The 21,098-nt window shown below is 41.2% G+C and overlaps 3 protein-coding genes across 3 annotated transcripts in view; 2 read left to right on the forward strand and 1 right to left on the reverse strand.

The window, feature by feature from the left end:
- The first annotated feature begins 833 nt into the window (after positions 1 to 833).
- On the forward strand, positions 834 to 7,790 carry LOC117510528 (keratocan). Its single transcript, XM_034170278.1, has 2 exons — positions 834 to 3,269; positions 7,779 to 7,790. Exon 1 carries the CDS (start codon positions 1,653 to 1,655, stop codon positions 3,093 to 3,095), a length of 1,443 nt encoding a protein of 480 aa, XP_034026169.1. The 5' UTR covers positions 834 to 1,652; the 3' UTR covers positions 3,096 to 3,269; positions 7,779 to 7,790.
- iscu (iron-sulfur cluster assembly enzyme) lies at positions 4,905 to 7,272 on the reverse strand. Its single transcript, XM_034170279.1, has 5 exons — positions 7,032 to 7,272; positions 5,654 to 5,767; positions 5,462 to 5,572; positions 5,296 to 5,374; positions 4,905 to 5,142 (listed from the first exon to the last, which is right to left on the reverse strand). Exons 1-5 carry the CDS (start codon positions 7,125 to 7,127, stop codon positions 5,066 to 5,068), a joined length of 477 nt encoding a protein of 158 aa, XP_034026170.1. The 5' UTR covers positions 7,128 to 7,272; the 3' UTR covers positions 4,905 to 5,065.
- Positions 7,791 to 17,655: 9,865 nt separating the features above from the next.
- sart3 (spliceosome associated factor 3, U4/U6 recycling protein) overlaps positions 17,656 to 21,098 on the forward strand; it is a 55,515-nt gene continuing 52,072 nt past the window's right edge. Inside the window, 1 exon segment of the mRNA XM_034170280.1 lies at positions 17,656 to 17,921. Within this exon segment, the coding sequence (XP_034026171.1) occupies positions 17,724 to 17,921 (198 nt within the window). The 5' untranslated portion in view covers positions 17,656 to 17,723.

Raw genomic sequence — 21,098 nt, forward strand, 5'->3', positions numbered from 1 at the left:
ATTGGCAAATAAAATGTTTCTCTTGACCATCATGAGCTACATTATTCTTTTTTCCTCCACACTTTCAGGTATTTCTTCACGTTTCAGTCATCAGCTGTTGTTTATGTACTTTTCGGCCAGCCCATGTGATGCCTGTGGCTCAGTACACCAGTGTTTTCTTTCTTTTTCTGTACATTCCAAATTACTGTGCTGGTTATGCCCAGTGTTTGTGCAGTGCCCATGATTTTTCAGGGTTTTTTTCTCCATCAGACAACTCTGTTCCCCATGTTGGCTTACCCTTTTTAACAACACCTGCAGTCTTCAAAAGATATTTGGAGTGATTTCATGTTTAAACATTCAATCTGATAGGAAACACCCACTAGCCATGTGTCAGTGTTGTTTAATACATTGTAGACATATATACCAGGAAATAAAAGCAAACATTCAGAACTATCTTGTATTTGATTTTTGATCTCAAACCCAAATGTCTTTTTTTTTCACCTAAAGAAAATAACAATTGGCCTTTTGGCGATGACTGCATGTACTCCAGCTATCCTGTAACGTTGGAATGTGTACATGAAAACTCAGGCAGCACATGTAACACCAACCGCTCCATGTTTCTATAGCTGGCTGTGGTACTATCACACGGAACACAAAGGCTACAGAGGGTATTTGATCCTAGATGTGATGCGAGCCCCCTTTGTGGCTCTGGCTGCTGTTCAACACTGTATGAATATTTCAACAGCGGTAAAGCAGCTACAGAGACCTTTGCTCCAAAACAACACATAATTCATCTTGGAGACAGTGATTTGTTTCAGAGCAGTAAAAAAAAAACCAACAAAAAAAACTGTGTGTGTTGTATTACACATGTGCAAGTGCCCTTGTGTGAGCACTGCAATTAATCAGGTGTTTCACATAAAGGTTTCTGTCATTATTTGCACATCATGTTCAAAATCTATTCTTAAATAAAATTTCTTTCAAGTTGCTAAAACAGCTGAAACAGAAGCCAGTTTTGACACAAAAAGTGTGATTACCATCCCAAGATGCAAATATCAAAGATGATGGATCCACAGCTCAAACACCACTTACTTTTGTATTAGCTGAAATGTGATCTTAGACAGAGCTTGGGATCAGATTTCCTGCTCTGCTGTCAGTGCCTTGCTGAATAATTCTAGAAAATACAGCACTTCACTTCCACACTTATCAACAGGAAGGAAAACGCACCAAGCAGGACCCCCCGGCTACGCTCTTGCATGCATATTTGAAAGCTTCAAAGTGGATTTAGATGCTTGGACTTCAGTAACATCAGATAAGGGGACTTTATTTTCTATTTTTAAACAGTGAGGACTTCAGCTGGCTATTGTTTCAAACAGGCGCTCACAAGCAGTTTGGATGGTTAAGATGATGTAGAATAGGTAATACAGCACCTTAAGGGTGGTGTTAAACTTTGATGAGCATCTGCCTGGAATTCTAACAAGCTTAAGAGAGACCGTGGATTATGTGAGGACCGCAGTCAACAAGTCTTTCATGTGTGCGGAGGACCTAATGGCACCCGAGTAAAGAATGGTGAGTAATCTGAGGTTTTGACAGAAAAGTAACACCAGGGATCAAATGTCTAACGGTAATTTGTGTCAGATGCATCTAATGTCATTTTTCCTCCCTCGCAGTGAGTCATGCCTTGGTGTCGATGTGAGATACTACTGGTTCTCTGTGTCTGCCCTCTAGCGTCCCTTGCAGTATCTCAGTGTCCCCCTGCCTGCTGCTGTCCTGGATCAGGGTTTTTAGTTCTATGTGAGTCACTGGGTCTCCGGTCACTTCCTCGCTCAGTCCCACTGAGCACTTCAGCTCTGTCTATAGCCAAAAACCAGTTTTGTAATGTGGACCATGTGCTCTGGCCCTTCTCTGGGCTGCAGGAGCTCAGCCTCAGTCATAATCTGCTGGGCCGCTTCCCTCGAGGCCTCCCTTCCAGCCTAGAGTCCCTGCTGCTGCAAGAGAATCGCATCACATACATCACTTCAGGTTCCCTGAGGCAACTGGGGAATCTCACTCGTCTGGATCTGGAGGACAACCGTATTCGTAACATCCAGCCCGGGGCACTTCAGAGTCTAAAGAACCTACAGGTCTTGACATTGAAAGGCAACAAACTAACAAGTCTACCCCGGAATCTTCCTCCTTCCCTGACCCACTTAGACGTCTCTGCTAACTGCATCTCAGTCCTAGACCTGCCCTCATTATCTGCACTGGTCAACCTGCAGGTCCTGAAGATCAACAGCAACTGCCTACATTCAGTTCCAGACAGGGCCTTTGACAGCCTGCCACGTCTCCGCACTGTGGACCTCGCAAACAACCTGTGGGTGTGTGAGTGTGACATTTTGTACCTTTACCGCTGGCTGCTAAGTGGCAGACTTAGGATGGCCACAGACCTGGTGTGCACCGCACCAGTTCATCTAGCCCAGCGTCTGCTTCTAAACCTCTCTGTCATTGCAATCTGTCCTCATGTTCTGAAGCCACTTGAGAAGTTTCAAAAACTTCATGTCTCTTCTGCACCCCAGCTCCGTTTGGAACCCATCACAGTCAAGCCCACAACAGTCAGTTTCCAAAACTCTTTAAAAAACATGAGGGATTTTAGAAGTCTGACTCTTTTGTCACAACATATATCTACAGATAAGGGAACCACCGGTGGATCACTTTTTGATGTTCAAGATGGTCACCATAAAATTCATCAGACTCGTATGCTACTTGACTACTACTCTTTAGAAACTCTAAGCTATGAGGAGTGTTTGTCGCTAAATAAAACACAACCAGCAGTTCCGCCACATTTAACAACCTCAACTTCTGTCACTAATGAAGAATCAAAGTGTCAAAACAACATCACAGGACAGTACCCTCAGACCAACACCACCTCTGCTGAAGGGACAAAGCCACTACTTTCCACCAACAGAGACGCACCTTTGCCCACTGTGAACCCCAGGATGTTCCCTCAGGACTCTGCTTTAGTCGTAGCTCTGTTGGCTGTTTTATGTGTTTTGGTAGCTCTCCTAATGCTAGCAGTGCTGACTGTCCTGAAGAAAATACTTCTGCACCAACAAAGAGTGGCACCTCTTCAACAATCATGAAGAAAAAACTAAGACTCTGATACAGGATCCAGTGGATGACACTAGCACAACCAATTAAAAAGCTTGTTTTTAACCAATTTACACAATTAAAAATAAAAGTGCCAAACATACTGAAAAAGACAACTTTAATCCTTGATTTATAAAGTATGTGTCCACTTTACTGCTATGTTCAGGGTTAACTAAAAAAAAAACAAAGACCAATATATTGAATAGAATAAAACTCATATACTGGATTCAGGTGGACCAGCGAATTTTATCTGTTATAACAGAAATTTGTTCTATGTATAAAATGGACAAAATCGGTTAGGTGTATAAAACGGACAAAATCCGTTTTTTCAAGTCTGGTGCAGAGTGGTACCTTAAAATCCTAAAGCCTGATTTATGCTTCTGCAACTCCATAACTCTGTGGCCATGCAATGACATCAACATCATCAACTTTGTTGACATCAACTTTTAAAGGTCTCCATCATGTCTTTATGCAATTTGCCACAGGAACAACGGCTTTTTCTGGATTGATCTCTCCCTCAATGAGTTCCACTACTTTATGCAATCATCAACCTCCAAACCAACAATATAGTACATATAATTTTCCTGCATGAATTACAGGTCATTTCAGCATGTTTTTCTGACTTGTTGTAAAGTTGTTCATATTGGCAGACTTTTCTGCCAAACGTATCTGATCCATGACTGACATACAGTAGTGTTCAGAATAATAGTAGTGCTATGTGACTAAAAAGATTAATCCAGATTTATGCACACTCTTAAGGCTATGAAATTGGTTATTAGTAAAAAAAGTAGAAAAGGGGGTGTTTTTTACTAATAGCCCAATTTCATAGCCTTAAGAGTGTGCATATCATGAATGCTTGGTCTTGTTGGATTTGTGAGAATCTACTGGTACCTTGTTTCTCATGTAACAATAAGAAATATACTCAAAACCTGGATTAATCTTTTTAGTCACATAGCACTACTATTATTCTGAACACTACTGTATAATCAGCGTGCCCAATGCAAAAACTTTTAAAATATGATGGGAGAGGAAGGAGTGAAAACGTAAAAGCGACAAATAACAGCCCTTGCGGTTTCAGTCATTTAGCAGGTGAACGACAGGCTATGGGGGGTGGTTCATAGCCAGGCAGAGGGCTCTGATCTAAAGCAGTTGGCTGTGGTTCATCACACCCAGAGACGTGTGTGAAACTTAACACCATATTACAGTGCAGGCAGCAAGCAGCATTTTGTTAAAAATCACCGGCCTTGAATTACACTCTGCCTCGTTTAGGTCCCATGTCTTTTTTTTTTTTTAAATACACAGTCAGTCTTTTAATTAAGGAAATATGATACTCACTTTCCTTGAATCAGCGAGTGTCAGTGCTGAACTTTATTTCATACCTCTGTTACTTTGCACATCCAGACTGCTTTGTCTGGTATATGCGAGGAGTTTTTAATGAAAATGCATTGCAATTGGACAGGGCGTTTTGGCCGATGTGAGCGAAAATCTCTTCTATACAGTGTTTATTACATGGAAAACTATGCAAAAGCAATGGGACTTTTGCTTTTGTCTGGTGAGTGCAAATATCCGGTTTATATGATGACAGCTTAGGTGAGTTTTACTGTATATGTTATAAATCCACAATTAACATGAATTCACAAAAAAGGAAGTCTTTGAACAAAATAGGAATCTCGAGATCTGAGAGATGATATCAGATAGTCCAGATAAAATAAAGTTTCCACCACACTGACAGTGACATACTGTCTTTTTTCATACTTGAAAACCCTTTTTTTTTTAAAGAGTATTCTTGACCTGGAAAAATGTTGTGAAGCATTTTTTTTCTTTATTAAGGAAATAATCGTTTTACTATTTTGATTTTTAAGTGTATAAAGCTCACAGAGATTTAAGTCCATATGTCACTAAACTTTCAAGGAGCACCGCTGGTAATAAGACGTAGGTAATAACATGCTAACTGGTGTCTTTTTCAGGTTTCTCCCTTGTTCTCCTGTTGTTTTAGTCTGTAGTTTGCCAAAGCTGCTTTTAAGGCATCTTCTGCAAGCACTGAAAGACAAGTAGTAGAAAAGGTTTTAATGGTAACAACATCAGAAGAAATTTAAGTGTAACTAAAGCTTTGTTTTAGCCAAGAGTGATAAGTACTTTCTTTTATCTAAACAAGCACAATTGACAGATTTACTGTGATTACAGCAAACTTACTTGAGCAATGAAGCTTGACTGGAGGAAGGCAGAGTTCTTTGGCAATATCTGTGTTCTTGATCTTCAAAGCTTCATCAATCTGGAGGATAAAACCAAAAACTCAACACATAAAATACAACGGTAATATAGCGACTAAATTATGTTCAACTGCACTGTACCAACTCACCGTTTTCCCCTTCACCCACTCAGTAGCAAGAGAACTGGAGGCGATGGCTGAGCCGCACCCAAAAGTCTTGAATTTGGCATCCACAATCTTTCCATTTTCATCCACCTGGATCTGGAAACAATGTGGAGTTAAACACTTTAGCACAACAGAAATGTCAAAGGTCTGTGTGCGGATCCCAGGTTCTGAACTCACCTGTAGTTTCATTACATCACCACAGGCAGGCGCACCGACCAATCCTGTCCCTACATCCTTGGCATTTTTGTCTAAAGATCCCACATTCCTTGGGTTTTCATAATGGTCTACCACCTTCAGAAATGTAGAGAACACAATTTTAAATAGCAATGGTCTCAAACTCATCCCATTAACAGGCGAGACAGCTGAGGTTTTTGCTCTAAATAATCACATTTGCAGGTGTTTTCGTTGATGAAATCTTCCACTCCATTGATGTAATGCTATATTCTACATGCCAAAACTGAATTCTAAAACTTTCTTGTTGATTCCCAAAGTCAAAGCCCTTCAGCTGTCAGACACCAAATACAATGAAGCTGCTGACCAGGTCAGCCTCGCTGGCCTCCTGCAGAGCATCACAGCGAAGCTCTGAAAGCGGAGGTCGGTCTTGAAGTCCTGAGCGATTTCTCTCACCAGGCGCTGGAAGGGCAGCTTGTGGATCAGCAACTTTGTGGATTTCTGGTAGTGGCGGATCTCTCTCTCAATGCCACGGTGCCGCGCCTGTAACGGTGAGGCTTCTTCACACCGACGGTAGCCAGAGCGCTCTTCCGGGCGGCTTTGGAATTGGATTTACGGGTGGTCTGCTTGGTTCTGGCCATATTAAAGTTTCCTTCAGATCTGCTCTACCTATTCTGCTGAGCCAGGTCTCTCTGCGACTGCGTTGCTTAGAAAGCTTGTAACACTCCGCCGCTTGATGGACAACAACTGCTGGTAGCCTGTAAAAGGAGTGACCTGCCTCATTTTTATCACCTCTGTTTGAACAACCGACGACAGCACAAAAGCTGACCATTGTTGAAGCTTCTGCAATTGTTTGCCAAATGCACATAGCGTGTCACAGTGGCCACCGCGTCGTAATCCACAATGGCCGCGGGCCACAAAATCACGTGACTAATACGTCACATGAAAACCCTCTATAGAGAGAATGATGCTGAGGATGGAGCCACCAGGCAGGAGAGGGAGGCCAAAGAGGAGGTTCATGGATGTGCTGAGGGAGAACATGCAGGTGGTTGGTGTGACACAGGAAGATACAGAGGACAGGGTGAGACGCAGACAGGCGGTGACGTGACGACCCCTACCGGAAGCAACAAAAGAGAAGACTGTGACGTTTGCAGCCTTTTGAACCTTCCCAGTATGGTAGCGGTGTTTACTCATAACACAAGACCTAAATTTGTAGTTTCTGTTTCATATTTCTCTCCACTAAAAGCAACCAGTGAAATTCACTGTTACAATATGACGTTTTAATGAAAGCTGCACTTTCTCTGTTTGATTTGAGTCCACTCTGGCTTTTAAAACGTCAATGACAGAAAGCACACGATGAACAAAAACGTCGATAATTGCTCACCTTTTTGTGATATGAACAGAAAGTTACCTCCGGGTTCAAAAGCCGTCTGCCAACCAAAAACAGCGAGGTCGAAGACTTCTGTAGGAAAACAGCCATGTTCAGAGACACGACGAGTGACTAAACAAACGGAGAATGAAGCTAACCAAGCACGACTTTTCGCAAAAATGAAAAAGAATTCGCCAATTTCAATGTAAATGACCCAGGCAACGGATGCGGTTCAGCGGTAACTGCTGCGTCGAAGCATTGCGCCCTTTACAACATAGAGATAAAAATGACTAAGGGACAGATACCCAATCCCGCGATATTTTCATCCGCCATATTGGGAGGGAGTTATAGAGCATCCAAAACAAACACCGCAGAAGTAAACACTTTTGTACCTTTTCTATCAGTCACTTTTTTCGGTGTTTTTGGGTTTTGAATTGCCTATCTATAGATAGATAGATAGATAGATAGATAGATAGATAGATAGATAGATAGATAGATAGATAGATAGATAGATAGATAGATAGATAGATAGATAGATAGATAGATAGATAGATGGTCATGTGGTTTCTAATGAAGCAGTTTTCAAAACGGAGGCTCACGTGTCCTCAGCGTGCCAGTAAAGGAAACAACAACAACAAAGGATAAAATGTTAATATTTTATTCTGCAAAAACAATTTGTTAATAGGAAATTTAGAATCTTTAAACACTTCAAAATTATTTCCCTTGATAAAAGACATTTCCAACTAGCATTTCCCATCATAGGAAAATGCATTATTTATGACCATTTTTACTCAAATAAACATACTTTCTAAACAATATAATCATTAAATACATACTAAAATTGCCCCACCCTCTTTACAAGGGTAAAGTTTAACCTTACCCAGAAGCCCGAGTAAGCAATATTGGCAACAGTGGTCAGGAAAAACTCCACTGGGCATTTTTTTGGTTGTACAAAGAAACCTCAAACAGACTAGATGCAAGGAATGACCATCATTAACAAATAAAACAAAGTACAACAAGGAATTGTCAAACATGCAAGACAGTGGAAGATGCTGCTAAGCACACGTTTCTGTGAAGGCTCTCGGTTGTCCAGGTGGTTTCCATTGTCGAGAAGCTTGAATCTTCAACTGGACTGGGTTGCTTGACGCAAGGACGTTTCACTTCTAATCACAGAAGCTTCCTCAGCTAAGATTCTTGCTCTGGTAGTCTGACTTCTGTCTTGACTCTTGTACTGGAGTCTTAAACCTAACCAGACCCCTCCTACTGAGAGATAGGCTGCTATTGGAAGTGACTAAAAACTGCTCTATGGTCTAGTGATTAAGGCATTGGGCTTGAGATCAGAAGATCCTCAGTTCAAATCCCAGCCTGACTGGAAAATCACTAAGGGCCCTTGGGCAAGGTCTTTAATCCCCTATTGCTCCTGGTGTGAGCACCTTGTATGGCAGCACCCTCACATCGGGGCGAATGTGAGGCATTATTTGTAAAGCACTTTGAGCGTCTGATGCAGATGGAAAAGTGCTATATAAATGTAGTCCATTTTACATTTACTTATTTAATAACAAAACCTTAAAATCTGACCTCTCACAGATAGGGAGTCTGTGGACTCCTTGTCAGAACTGTGGCAGCAGCATTTTGAACCATTTTAAGACTTCTTATATCTGTGATAAAATGAAAAATTGATTACAGTAATATATCCTAGAAGAGACAAAGACATAAATCAAGGTCTCTGCATTTGCTATAAACTCAACTCAATGCAACCTTTATTTCTAGAGCACGTTTAAAATGACAGCAGTTGACCAAAATAGGCAACAGGCAATAAAAGAAATAAAAGACAAAGTAAAATTAAAGGGTAAAAAGTAGTAGGAAATAGAGATGTAATCGCTCATTCAGGAAGCGCCAGAGAAAAGAAATAGGTTTTTAAAGAGGATTTAAAAGTCTCTCAGGACAGGGATGATCTAATATTAAAGGGGAGACTATTCCAGAGCCTGAGGACAGCCACTGCAATGGCTCTGTCACCTCTCATCTTTAATCTGGTTTTAGGCAGCTCCAACAACAGTTGGGCTCTGTTTGGAGTGTGAGGAAAAAGAAGCTCCAAAAGACACACTGGGGCCAGGCCATTGAGGGCTTTAAAAACAATTTTTAAAAAGTTTAAAATCAACACGGTAACAGACCGGAAGCCAGTGAAGAGTAGCCAAGACCGGCGTAATGTGGTCGGATTTTTTCTTTCCCAAAACATGACTAGCAGCAGTGTTCTGAATAAGCTGGAGGCGATTTAGAGAGGTCTGATCCAAGCCAACATACAGAGAGTTACAGTAATCTAGTCTATTTGTGACGAAGGCGTGGATAACCTTCTCAAGGTCAATCCTAGGTTGAATGTTTTCAACATTACAGAGGTGAAATAAAGCATTTGTAGTCATTTCTCTAATGTGTGGACATCAAAGGGCAGTGTGAGACTGAAGGTGACCATTTTGTGTGTGTGTGTGTGTGTGTGTGTGTGTGTGTGTGTGTGTGTGTGTGTGTGTGTGTGTGTGTGTGTGTGTGTGTGTGTGTGTGTGTGTGTGTGTGTGTGTGTGTGTGTGTGGTGGGGGGTATTGCTATGATGAAAGACTCGTGTATCTGACCAAACTGGTGAGTTGATGGTCTAGAGGTTAAAGCAGTGGATGTGAGACCAGAAGAATCAATTAAAATCCTCATTAGATCAGAAAATTCCTAAGGGCTCTGGGGCAAAGTCCTTAATCCCCAAGTTGCTGCAGGTGCTGAGTTGAGCACCTTGCATGGCAGCATGCTTCCATCGGTGTGTGTGTGTCTGTGTTTGGATGGATGAATTTGAGGTGTCATTGTAAAGTGCTTTGAGCATCTGCTACCAATGGAAAAGCGCTACAGAAATGCAACATATTTGATTTTGTTGTTGATGTTGCCTGGAATGTGGCAATGCCAAGATAGTTACTGATGACCACTTAGGGAATAACCCTGTTTTGTCTGATGATTTGCGGACATTAATGCTGGATTTTACGGGTGCAAATATCCGTATAACGCATTGCAGATAAAATGGATATTTGCAACCGTAAAATCCAGCATTAACTTCCTCAGACACAACGGGGCTATTCCCATTCTAATCCAGTTCCATCATTTGCATGGTTTATTTTTCTTTTGGTAATTCGACCTGGATCGGTGTTTTCAGCGAAAGACTGCTTCACCACTGAAGGCTACATCTAAACCCGCATAATAATATAGTTTGATAAAACTGTTATGCAGACCGTAGTTTTAGGGAAATGTTGCTAGATTCCTGGTCCCGAGTCGTCAAATAATCACCGTTAGTATTGTATTTATCAGTTATTACATCAGTAATTGCAATATGTACATCGGTCAGCGAGGCTTACCATAGCAACAGCGTCTTCATGCCAAACTGGAAATTCTGTGAGCAGACCCACAGATTTCTCCATCTGGTCAACTACATTGAGTAATTCAGCATCAAAATCCACATCAGTGTTTTCGTATGATAGATGAAATTCACCCATTTGGGCATTGTCGTCGTTCCACCAGTTTCTCTCGCTCTCAGCTGACAGCGCCATTATTGACATCTGCTTTGCAACATGGTCAGGGTGCGCAGTAATACATCAAATGTGAAACGGTCAAATATTTTGCCACCGTCAACGATGTATTTTATGGTCGGAAATCTCTCCAATCAGATTTGCGGAACAAATGTAATTGGATTAGAATCATTAATAAAGTGACTGTAAACAGCTTGCAATAAACCACCTTAAAAGAAACTGTGTACTATTATCACAAAAAACGTATTTTTAAGGGTAGAAAGTTATCACACACTTTTTTTTTTACACAAAATGACATTCATGAAAAAATAAGTAAGTAAAATTAATTTATAAAGAACATTTAAACACAGCTTCCACTGACCAAAGTGCTGTACAAAAAGTAGGCAAAATAGCAAACAAGCAAACAAACTAATTATAATAATAATAAAAACCCACAAACAAGCAAAAGCCCATCCAAGAAATAATAACACTCGACAGTAGCTCAGTTAAAAAACACTTTGTACATCCTGACAGTAGGATATATAAGACAAGAAGTTCCAATTATCTTGGTGAACCTCCTGTTGCTCTTGCTAAATGGGCCAGAAATTTTCATTAACATCACCTCTGATGTTTTAACTCATGATGCATCTAGGAAAGAATCTTTATGGTACAACCACACACAGCCTGCCATGCTTGCCTGTGATGTCCTCACAAATAGAAGCAGACTCCATTATATCTCACAGAGACTTATTCTGTGGCTGATGGTCATACAGTCCACCTCCAGGATGACAAAAACTCCTCTAGGCGAATGAGGAAGGGGCATATGGTGTAAGGAACTCCACTGTTATCCTCTCATGTGTACTAATCCATTCCCTGACAGTGTTGGCACAGTGGCAGCAGGTATTTGCCAATTTAGCAGACATCATAGATATCTGTGGAATATATCCATGTATGTGTGTGAGAGAATTAATAAGTGAATGGATCATTTTGCATGTGGTGACTCAAATTCTCAGAGTGTTTACAAGTTGGGAAGATTTTAACATTTTTGCTGAGAATCCATCAACGTCAGTAATAATGAACTGATAATGATGAATAATAATTAATAATAATTAATGAAACTCAGCCACATGGGGTGTGCAGCCAGTACATTCTGAATGCCGGTCCCAAGCCCGGATAAATGAGGAGGGTTGCATCAGGAAGGGCATCTGACGTAAAACAAGCCAACCCAACTATGCAGACTCAGAACCGAATTCCCATACCGGATCGGTTGCGACCCGGGTTAACAACGTCCGCCACTGGTGCTATTGCCCAACAGGGTGCCAGTGGAAATTGGGCTACTGCTGGGCGAAGACGACGAAGAAGAGGAGGAAAACGTTGCCACGAACAGCGGGAGAAGAAGAAAACTAGAAGGGTGGAAATGAGAGTGGGGACTTTGAATGTTGATAGTATGACTGGTAAAGGGAGAGAGCTGGCTGATATGATGGAGAGGAGAAAGGTAGACATATTATGTGTGCAAGAGACCAAGTGGAAGGGAAGTAAGAGCAGGAGCATCGGCAGTGGGTACAAGTTGTTGTACCATGGTGAGGACAGGAAGAGAAATGGTGTTGGGGTGATTTTAAAGGAAGAGTATGTTAAAAGTGTGTTGGAGGTTAAGCGAGTGTCTGACAGGGTAATGAGTGTGAAGTTGGAAATTGAAGGGGTGATGATGAATATCATCAGTGCATATGCCCCACAGGTAGGTTGTGAGGTGAAGGAGAAAGAAGATTTCTGGAGTGTGTTAGATGAGGTGGTGGAGACTGTGCCCAAGCATGAAAGAGTGGTGATAGGAGCAGACTTCAATGGGCATGTTGGTGAAGGGAACAGAGGCGATGAGGAAGTAATGGGTAGATATGGTATCAAGGATAGGAATGGGGAAGGACAGATGGTAGTTGATTTTGCAAAAAGGATGGAAATGGCTGTGGTGAATACCTACTTTAAGAAAAGGGAGGAGCACAGGGTAACATATAAGAGTGGAGGAAGGTGCACACAGGTGGACTACATTCTTTATAGGAGATGCAAGCTAAAAGAAATCACAGACTGTAAGGTGGTAGCAGGAGAGAGTGTCACTAGACAGCATAGGATGGTTGTTTGTAGGATGACTTTAGAGGCAAAGAAGAAGAGAGTGAGAGCTCAACAAAGGATCAGATGGTGGAAGCTGAAGGAGGAAGACTGTTGTGTGAAATTTAGCGAGCAGGTGAGAGAAGCACTGGTTGGAGGGGAAGCAATTTTGGACAACTGGAAAAGTACTGCAGATGTGGTGATGGAGACAGCTAGGGAAGTACTGGGTATGACATCTGGACAGTGGAAGGAAGACAAGGAGACTTGGTGGTGGAATGAAGAGGTCCAGGAAAGCATAAGGAGAAAGAGGTTGGCAAAAAAGTTTTGAGATAGTCAGAGAGATGAAGAAAGTAGACAGGAGTACAAGGAGATGCGGCGTAAGGCGAAAAGAGAAGTGGCAAAAGCAAAGGAAAAGGCATATTGTGAGCTGTACAAGAAGTTGAATAGTAAGGAAGGAGAAAAGGACTTGTACCGATTGGCCAGACAAAGGGACAGAGCTGGAAAGGATGTGCAGCAGGTTAGGGTGGTAAAAGATGCACATGGTAATGTGCTGACAAGTGAGGAGTGTGTGCTGAGAATGTGGAGGGAATATTTTGAAGAGCTGATGAATAAAGAAAATGAGCGAGAGAAAAGGCTGGATGATGTGGTGAGAGTAAATCAGGAAGTACAAGAGATTAGCAAGGAAGAAGTGAGGGCTGCTATGTAGAGGATGAAGAGTGGAAAGGCAGTTGTTCCAGATGACCTCAGTGCTGCTTTTGATACTGTTGACCATAAAATTTTATAACAGAGATTAGAGCATGCCATAGGTATTAAAGGCACTGCGCTGCGGTGGTTTGAATCATATTTGTCTAATAGATTATTATCAGGTTGTCCTAAAAGTTCCCTGAAAAGCCTTCAGTTAATTCAAAATGCTGCAGCTAGAGTACTGACGGGGACTAGAAGGAGAGAGCATATCTCACCCATATTGGCCTCTCTTCATTGGCTTCCTGTTAATTCTAGAATAGAATTTAAAATTCTTCTTCTTACTTATAAGGTTTTGAATAATCAGGTCCCATCTTATCTTAGGGACCTCGTAGTACCATATCACCCCAATAGAGCGCTTCGCTCTCAGACTGCAGGCTTACTTGTAGTTCCTAGGGTTTGTAAGAGTAGAATGGGAGGCAGAGCCTTCAGCTTTCAGGCTCCTCTCCTGTGGAACCAGCTCCCAATTCAGATCAGGGAGACAGACACCCTCTCTACTTTTAAGATTAGGCTTAAAACTTTCCTTTTTGTTAAAGCTTATAGTTAGGGCTGGATCAGGTGACCCTGAACCATCCCTTAGTTATGCTGCTATAGACGTAGACTGCTGGGGGGTTCCCATGATGCACTGTTTCTTTCTCTTTTTGCTCTGTATGCACCACTCTGCATTTAATCATTAGTGATCGATCTCTGCTCCCCTCCACAGCATGTCTTTTCCTGGTTCTCTCCCTCAGCCCCAACCAGTCCCAGCAGAAGACTGCCCCTCCCTGAGCCTGGTTCTGCTGGAGGTTTCTTCCTGTTAAAAGGGAGTTTTTCCTTCCCACTGTAGCCAAGTGCTTGCTCACAGGGGGTCGTTTTGACCGTTGGGGTTTTACATAATTATTGTATGGCCTTGCCTTACAATATAAAGCGCCTTGGGGCAACTGTTTGTTGTGATTTGGCGCTATATAAAAAAATTGATTGATTGAGATGACATTCCAGTGGAGGCATGGAAATGTCTAGGAGAGATGGCAGTAGAGTTTCTAACCAGATTGTTTAATAAAATCTTGGAAAGTGAGAGGATGCCTGAGGAGTGGAGATGAAGTGTGCTGGTTTCTATTTTCAAGAACAAGGGTGATGTGTAGCGCTGCAGTAACTACAGAGGCATAAAGCTGATCAGCCACAGCATGAAGTTATGGGAAAGAGCAGTAGAAGCTAGGCTTAGAAAACAGGTGAAGATATGTGAGCAGCAATATGGTTTCATGCAGAGAAAGAGCACTACAGATGCAATGTTTGCTCTGAGAATACTGTTGGAAAAGTACAGAGAAGGACAGAAAGAGTTACATTGTGTGTTTGTGGACTTAGAAAAAGCTTATGATAGGGTGCCAAGAGAAGAGTTGTGGTATTGTATGAGGAAGTCTGGAGTGGCAGAGAAGTATGTTAGGGTAGTGCAGGACATGTACAAGAATAGTGTAACAGCGGTGAGATGTGCAGTTGGAATGACAGACTCATTCAAGGTGGAGGTGGGATTACACCAAGGATCAGCTCTGAGTCCTTTCTTGTTTGCAGTGGTGATGGACAGGTTGACGGATGAGATCAGACAGGAGTCCCCATGGACTATGATGTTTGCAGGTGACATTGTGATCTGTAGTGAGAGTAGAGAGCAAATTGAGTCTAGTCTGGAGAAGTGGAGATATGCTTTGGAGAGAAGGGGAATGAAAGTCAGTAGAAGCAAGACTGAGTACATGTGCCTGAATGGGAGGGAGCCCAGTGGAATAGTGTAGTTACAAGGAGTAGAAGTGGTGAAGTAGATGAGTTTAAATATTTGGGGTCAACTGTTCAAAGTAATGGAGAGTGTAGTAGAAAGGTGAAGAAGAGAGTGCAGGCAGGGTGGAGTGGGTGGAGAAAGGTGGCAGGAGTGATTTGTGACTGAAGAATATCAGCAAGAGTGAAGGGGAAAGTTTAGAAAACAGTAGTGAGACCAGCTATGTTGTATAGTTTAGAGATGGTGGCACTAACAAAAAGACAGGAGGCAGAGCTGGAGGTGGCAGAGCGGAAGATGTTGAGATTCTCTTTGGGAGTGACAAGAATGGACAAGATTAGGAATGAACATATCAGAGGGACAGCTCAGGTGGGACGGTTTGGAGACAAAGTCAGATAGGCGAGATTGAGATGGTTTGGACATGTGCAGAGGAGGGACCCAGGGTATATAGGGAGAAGGATGCTGAGGATGGATCCACCAGGCAGGAGGAGAAGAGGGAGACCAAAGAGGAGGTTCATGGATGTGCTGAGAGAGGACATGCAGGTGGTTGGTGTGACAGAGGAAGATACAGAGGACAGGGTGAGATGGAAACGATTGATCTGCTGTGGCGACCCCTAACGGGAACAGCCGAAAGACAAAGAAGAAGAAGTAAAGATATTTGACACATCCATCTCAGTTTTACCAGAGACACTATTTTAGCCAACACATTGATAACAACGATAATAATGATGATGATGATGATGATGATGGTGATAATAATAATAATAATAATAATAATAATAATAATAATAATAATAATAATAATAATAATAATAATAATAATACCCTGGTGGCTGATCATCACCTCATTCATGAACCTATATCCATAGTCAGTCTTAGCTGAGGGTTTCGGGTAGGAAGCAGCAGGGACTTTGTCTTACCTTGGTATATGCCACACCTTGTGGTCAAGAGTATTATGAAATTTGTCCCCCCAGTCTGCGTAATATATGCTCCCCCACAAAAAGGGGGAAAGTATGATATTGGCCTGAAGGCCTTGCCTCTCCCTCATCACAGAAATGTGTGTAGTCTCATTCATTTGTCAGTGGGCGATATTTTCATGCAGCCATAGCATAATAGCAAGAATTTAACAAGGCAATTTCACACTGTACTGTAATAATCACTGTGGGAAACTAGTTTCCAAGTTTTTTTATTGGGGTGACGACATTCAGAGAAAAAAGGCAACCAGAATCAATTCATCTGTCAGTCATGATTTTATTGGTTTGGAAAAAATGTGGAGGTTTGAGTGAAAAGGGCATGAAGCCTACAGTGCTAGATCTTCAATTTGATAAACCTGTGCTATTTCTTTGAACGGTTATTGGGAGTACGGAGTTGGTCATTATTGAAGGTGGCCTAGACCTTGAAGGGGTGCATGTTTCCTGCAAATTTGATGAACCTGTCTGAAGTCCTTAGAAAGTTACTGAGTGTAAAGTCTTCATCACACACTAACACTAGTTTTGGCTGTGTGACCTTCAACATTTGGTAAGATCGCTCATCATCAAACTTCACATAGACCACACTCTAAACCCAAATGTTAATTAATTAAAAAGCTTAAGTAGTGTAATCTCAAAGTCTTAAGAAAACATTCTATATACTTAATAAGTTTGTGTAACATGGGCTTGCTTTTTTGAGTAAATTAAAATTAGAATTTTTGATTGACTTGAACTAATTGTATATTATGTAAGCAAAACTTCACAGCATAACTCAAAAGAATTAAGTAACTATATAATATGTATATGTTGTGGATATGAACGAGAGAAGCTCTTCAGCATCTCACCATGTCATTTCTGGTTTGTGGCGTTGTCTACCATCAGTTTGTGGATTTTCACGACAATGTTGTCTGTTTTTTGGCTTTTTCCCCTATGGGCAGATTTTTTGTGCCATTTCTGGCACAAATGCATTTTGTGTGCCATTTCCGGTTTGTGCTTTAGTCTATCATGAAGCTTGTATGAAAATATTTGAATGAACTTAATGAGTACTTCAACAAGGGTGGTCGTGAAGTGGTTAGTGCACTTGGTTTCAGTGCAGAAGGTTCCCAGTTCAAACCACACAATCAATCAATCAATCAATCAATCAACTTTTTTCTTATATAGCGCCAAATCACAACAAACAGTTGCCCCAAGGCGCTCCACACTGTAAGGCAAGGCCATACAATAATTATGAAAAACCCCACCCCCCTGCCATATTTCTCCATATGATGTGGAGTTGTGTCAGGAAGAGCAATTCAACATGTGAAATGATTTTTTTTTTTTTTTTTTTTTCAGGGTAGCAGAAGCATACATTTCTCCACTCGGTGTCGCCATCATAAGTGTTTTGAGCATTTGGGCTTGTGAGCAAAAGATCCTCGGTTCGATTCCCCACCAGTTGGGTTTTCATTTGTGCCCTAGAGCTTGGTTCTTAGTCCCCAAATTGCTCAGTGTAACTGCATCACAGCGCCATATTCTGAAGAACGGAAGAGGCGGTAAGGCGCTAGGAAGTTGCTTTGCCAACACGAATAATGGAAACGAAGAAGAAGCGCTTGTTGACGCCGATCAGTGGAGTTACCAGGCAGAAAGTGTTTCCAACATGGCAGCGTCAAGTAGTGCAGAGGAAACGCAGTTGCGACACATGAAGGAGGAAGATGCAGAAATGGAGGATAGAGAGATGGATTCTGACCAAGAGGCAGAGGAGGGAATGGGTGTCGAGGTTTCAGACAACGAAGAGGATGATTCATCTGAAGATGAGAAAGAAAATGAAGCTGAAATCCAGCGATTAGAGGAGCAGGTAATTAGCTTAGCTGATAGCGTTAGCTAGTGGCGAGCTAGCGAGAATGAATGGGTGAAACAATGAACACCGTAAGGACAACAACCTCTAAAACGCAGAAACTCAAGATGTAATCAGTGTTAGCCATTATTATCTAAAGCAGTCACATGACCGCGCAAGAAAGATCGTTCATTAGTTGCCTGGCTAATTTGTGATGCTAGTAACGTGTACGCGCCGTTTTTTCAAAAGGCAGCATTACGATGTTATAACAAATTCTTTGACCCACTGATTGCTGAGACCTTTATGAAAGTGAATGCTTGAGCAAATGTAACTCTTTACTTGGAAGATAGTGCTGTATATTTGTTACACAATTCAGTATTTAAATTTTTATACATATGAGCAATTAATGGCAAATTTTATTTTCCCTTTCACATTCACTTACATAATAGTCCATGGGCCAAGCAGGTTTTCGGTACCACTTAAGGGGCAGAAACGACACTTTGAGTCCAGCCTCAGAGTATCATGGCCTATAGATGTACAAAACAACAAACTAAATTTAAAAATCTCATCTACTTAAGACACAGTAGCTGTTTTACAAAATGCTGTCTATTTGTTAACTTATAGTTGCAGTTTTGACAAAATATAACCCAAACATTTTTTGGCAGCTACTTGTACCTACAATTTGGGATTTTATTGACTTTAGGTCTTGAGTACAATGTCTTGGGAACAATTTAAGCCATCAATGACTTTCCTGTGATGTATTTTGACACATTTACAGCCAATATGCAAACCACACCCCCATTCTGTTTTTTACAGTAAACTATTATCATATCACAAATAAGCCTATTTAGGTGAATTCTGGTATAAACTTTTTATTACTGCTGTTCTGATCACTTTATAAATGACAAAACCATTCAAATGAAAAGCATTTATCAACAAATTAAATATGGCTGCCATGTAAATACAGATTATTTATTATATTGACAATATCTTTTAATAGACAGAGGTTCTGTGTATGCAATATCAGATGTTTTACATCCTGACAGTAGAGCATTGTGTTTGCATCTCTTACTCTAAACACTATGCTGCCCACAATTAAAGTGAATACAGCTGCATAAAAGGTTACTGAACAAAATGCTATGGTGACTATAAAAATAGAACATAATTATTATACAGTAGTTACACATATGAATAAAAGCAGGTTGTAAAGTCAGGATGTAAAAAAACATCTGATATTGCATACACAGAACCTCTGCATACACAGAACTGAAACTGATCTTTGTCACCATTTTTGCCATTTTTATCCCATAACTCCAGAACATTCCATCATAGATAGTCCAAACTATACCTTTTTGGAATCGTTATGATCAGACAAGTTATGTGATATAATTTTCAACATGATTGGAGCATTTTTAAAGTTTGACCTCTGTGTAATACTTCATTGACCCCTACCTGGGTACAGCTACCACCCTGGGATGGCTCTCATACAGTGGGTCAAAAAAGTATTTAGTCAGTCCCTGATTGTGCAAGTTCTCCTACTTAGAAAGATGAGAGAGGTCTGTAATTTTCAATATAGGTACACTTCAGCCATGAGAGACAAAATGAGGAAAAAAAAAAAATCCAGGAAATCACATTGTAGGATTTTTAAAGAATTTATTTGTAAATTATGGTGGAAAATAAGTATTTGGTAAATAACAAAAGTTCAACTCAATACTTTGTAACATAACCTTTGTTGGCAATGGCAGAGGTCAAGTGTTTCCTGTAAGTCTTCACCAGGTTTGCACACACTGTAGCTGGTATTTTGGCCCATTCCTCCATGCAGATCTCTAGAGCAGTGATGTTTTGTGGCACTGGGCAACATGGACTTTCAACTCCCTCAACAAATTTTCTGTGGGGTTGACGTCTGGAGACTGGCTTGGCCGCTCCAGGACCTTGAAATTCTTGAAATTCATTTCTTCTCTACAAGAGTCAGACAGAAGTCAGACTTCCAGAGCAAGAATTTTAGCTGAGGAAGCTTCTGCGATTTGAAGCGAAACGTCCTCGCGTCAAGCAACCCAGTCCAGTCGAAGATTCAAGCTTCTCTACTATGGAAACCACCTGGACAACTGAGAGCCTACACAGAAACCCAGCCACGTTGCATCTTCAGTGCTCTCACTGATGGAAGGAGGTTTTGGCTTAAAATCTCACGATACATGGCCACGTTCATTCTTCCCTTAACACAGATCAGTCGTCCTGTCCACTTTGCAGAAAAACAGCCCCAAAGCATGATGTTTCCACCCCCTATGCTTCACAGCAGGTATGGTGTTCTTGGGATGCAACTCAGCATTCGTCTTCCTCCAAACACGACAAGTTCAGTTTTTACCAAAATGTTCTATTTTGGTTTCATCTGACCACATGATATTCTCCCAATCCTCTTCTGGATCATCCATATGCTCTCTGGCAAACTTCAGACGGGCCTAGACACATACTGGCTTAAACAGGGGGACACGCCTGGCACTGCAGGATTCGAGTCCCTCTCTGCGTAGTGTGTAGCCTTTTTTACTTTGGTCCCAGCTCTCTGCAGGTCATTCATCAGGTCCCTCCGTGTAGTTCTGGGATTTTTGTTCACTGTTCTCATGATCGTTTTGACCCCACGGGATGAAATCTTGCGTGGAGACAAGTTGTCTTCTCATTATGCAAGTGTATGCTGGAATATGAAGGGAAAAATAAAATTAGCATATATATATATATATATATATATATATATATATATATATATATATATATATATATATACACACATACATATATATATATATATATATATATGCTAATTTTATTTTTCCCTTCATATTCCAGCATACACTTGCATAATGAGAAGACAACTATATACGTATATATATACTCAACAAAAATATAAACGCAACACTTTTGGTTTTGCTCCCATTTTGTATGACATTAACTCAACGATCTAAAACTTTTTCCACATACACAATATCACCATTTCCCTCAAATACTGTGCACAAACCAGTCTAAATCTGTGATAGTGAGCACTTCTCCTTTGTTGAGATAATCCATTCCACCTCACAGGTGTGCCATATCAAGATGCTGATTAGACACCATGATTAGTGCACAGGTGTGCCTTAGACTGTCCACAATAAAAGGCCACTCTGAAAGGTGCAGTTTTGTTTTATTGGGGGGGGATACCAGTCAGTATCT

Source organism: Thalassophryne amazonica, chromosome 5, assembly GCF_902500255.1.
Source record: "Thalassophryne amazonica chromosome 5, fThaAma1.1, whole genome shotgun sequence".
Classification (NCBI taxonomy): Eukaryota; Metazoa; Chordata; class Actinopteri; order Batrachoidiformes; family Batrachoididae; genus Thalassophryne; species Thalassophryne amazonica.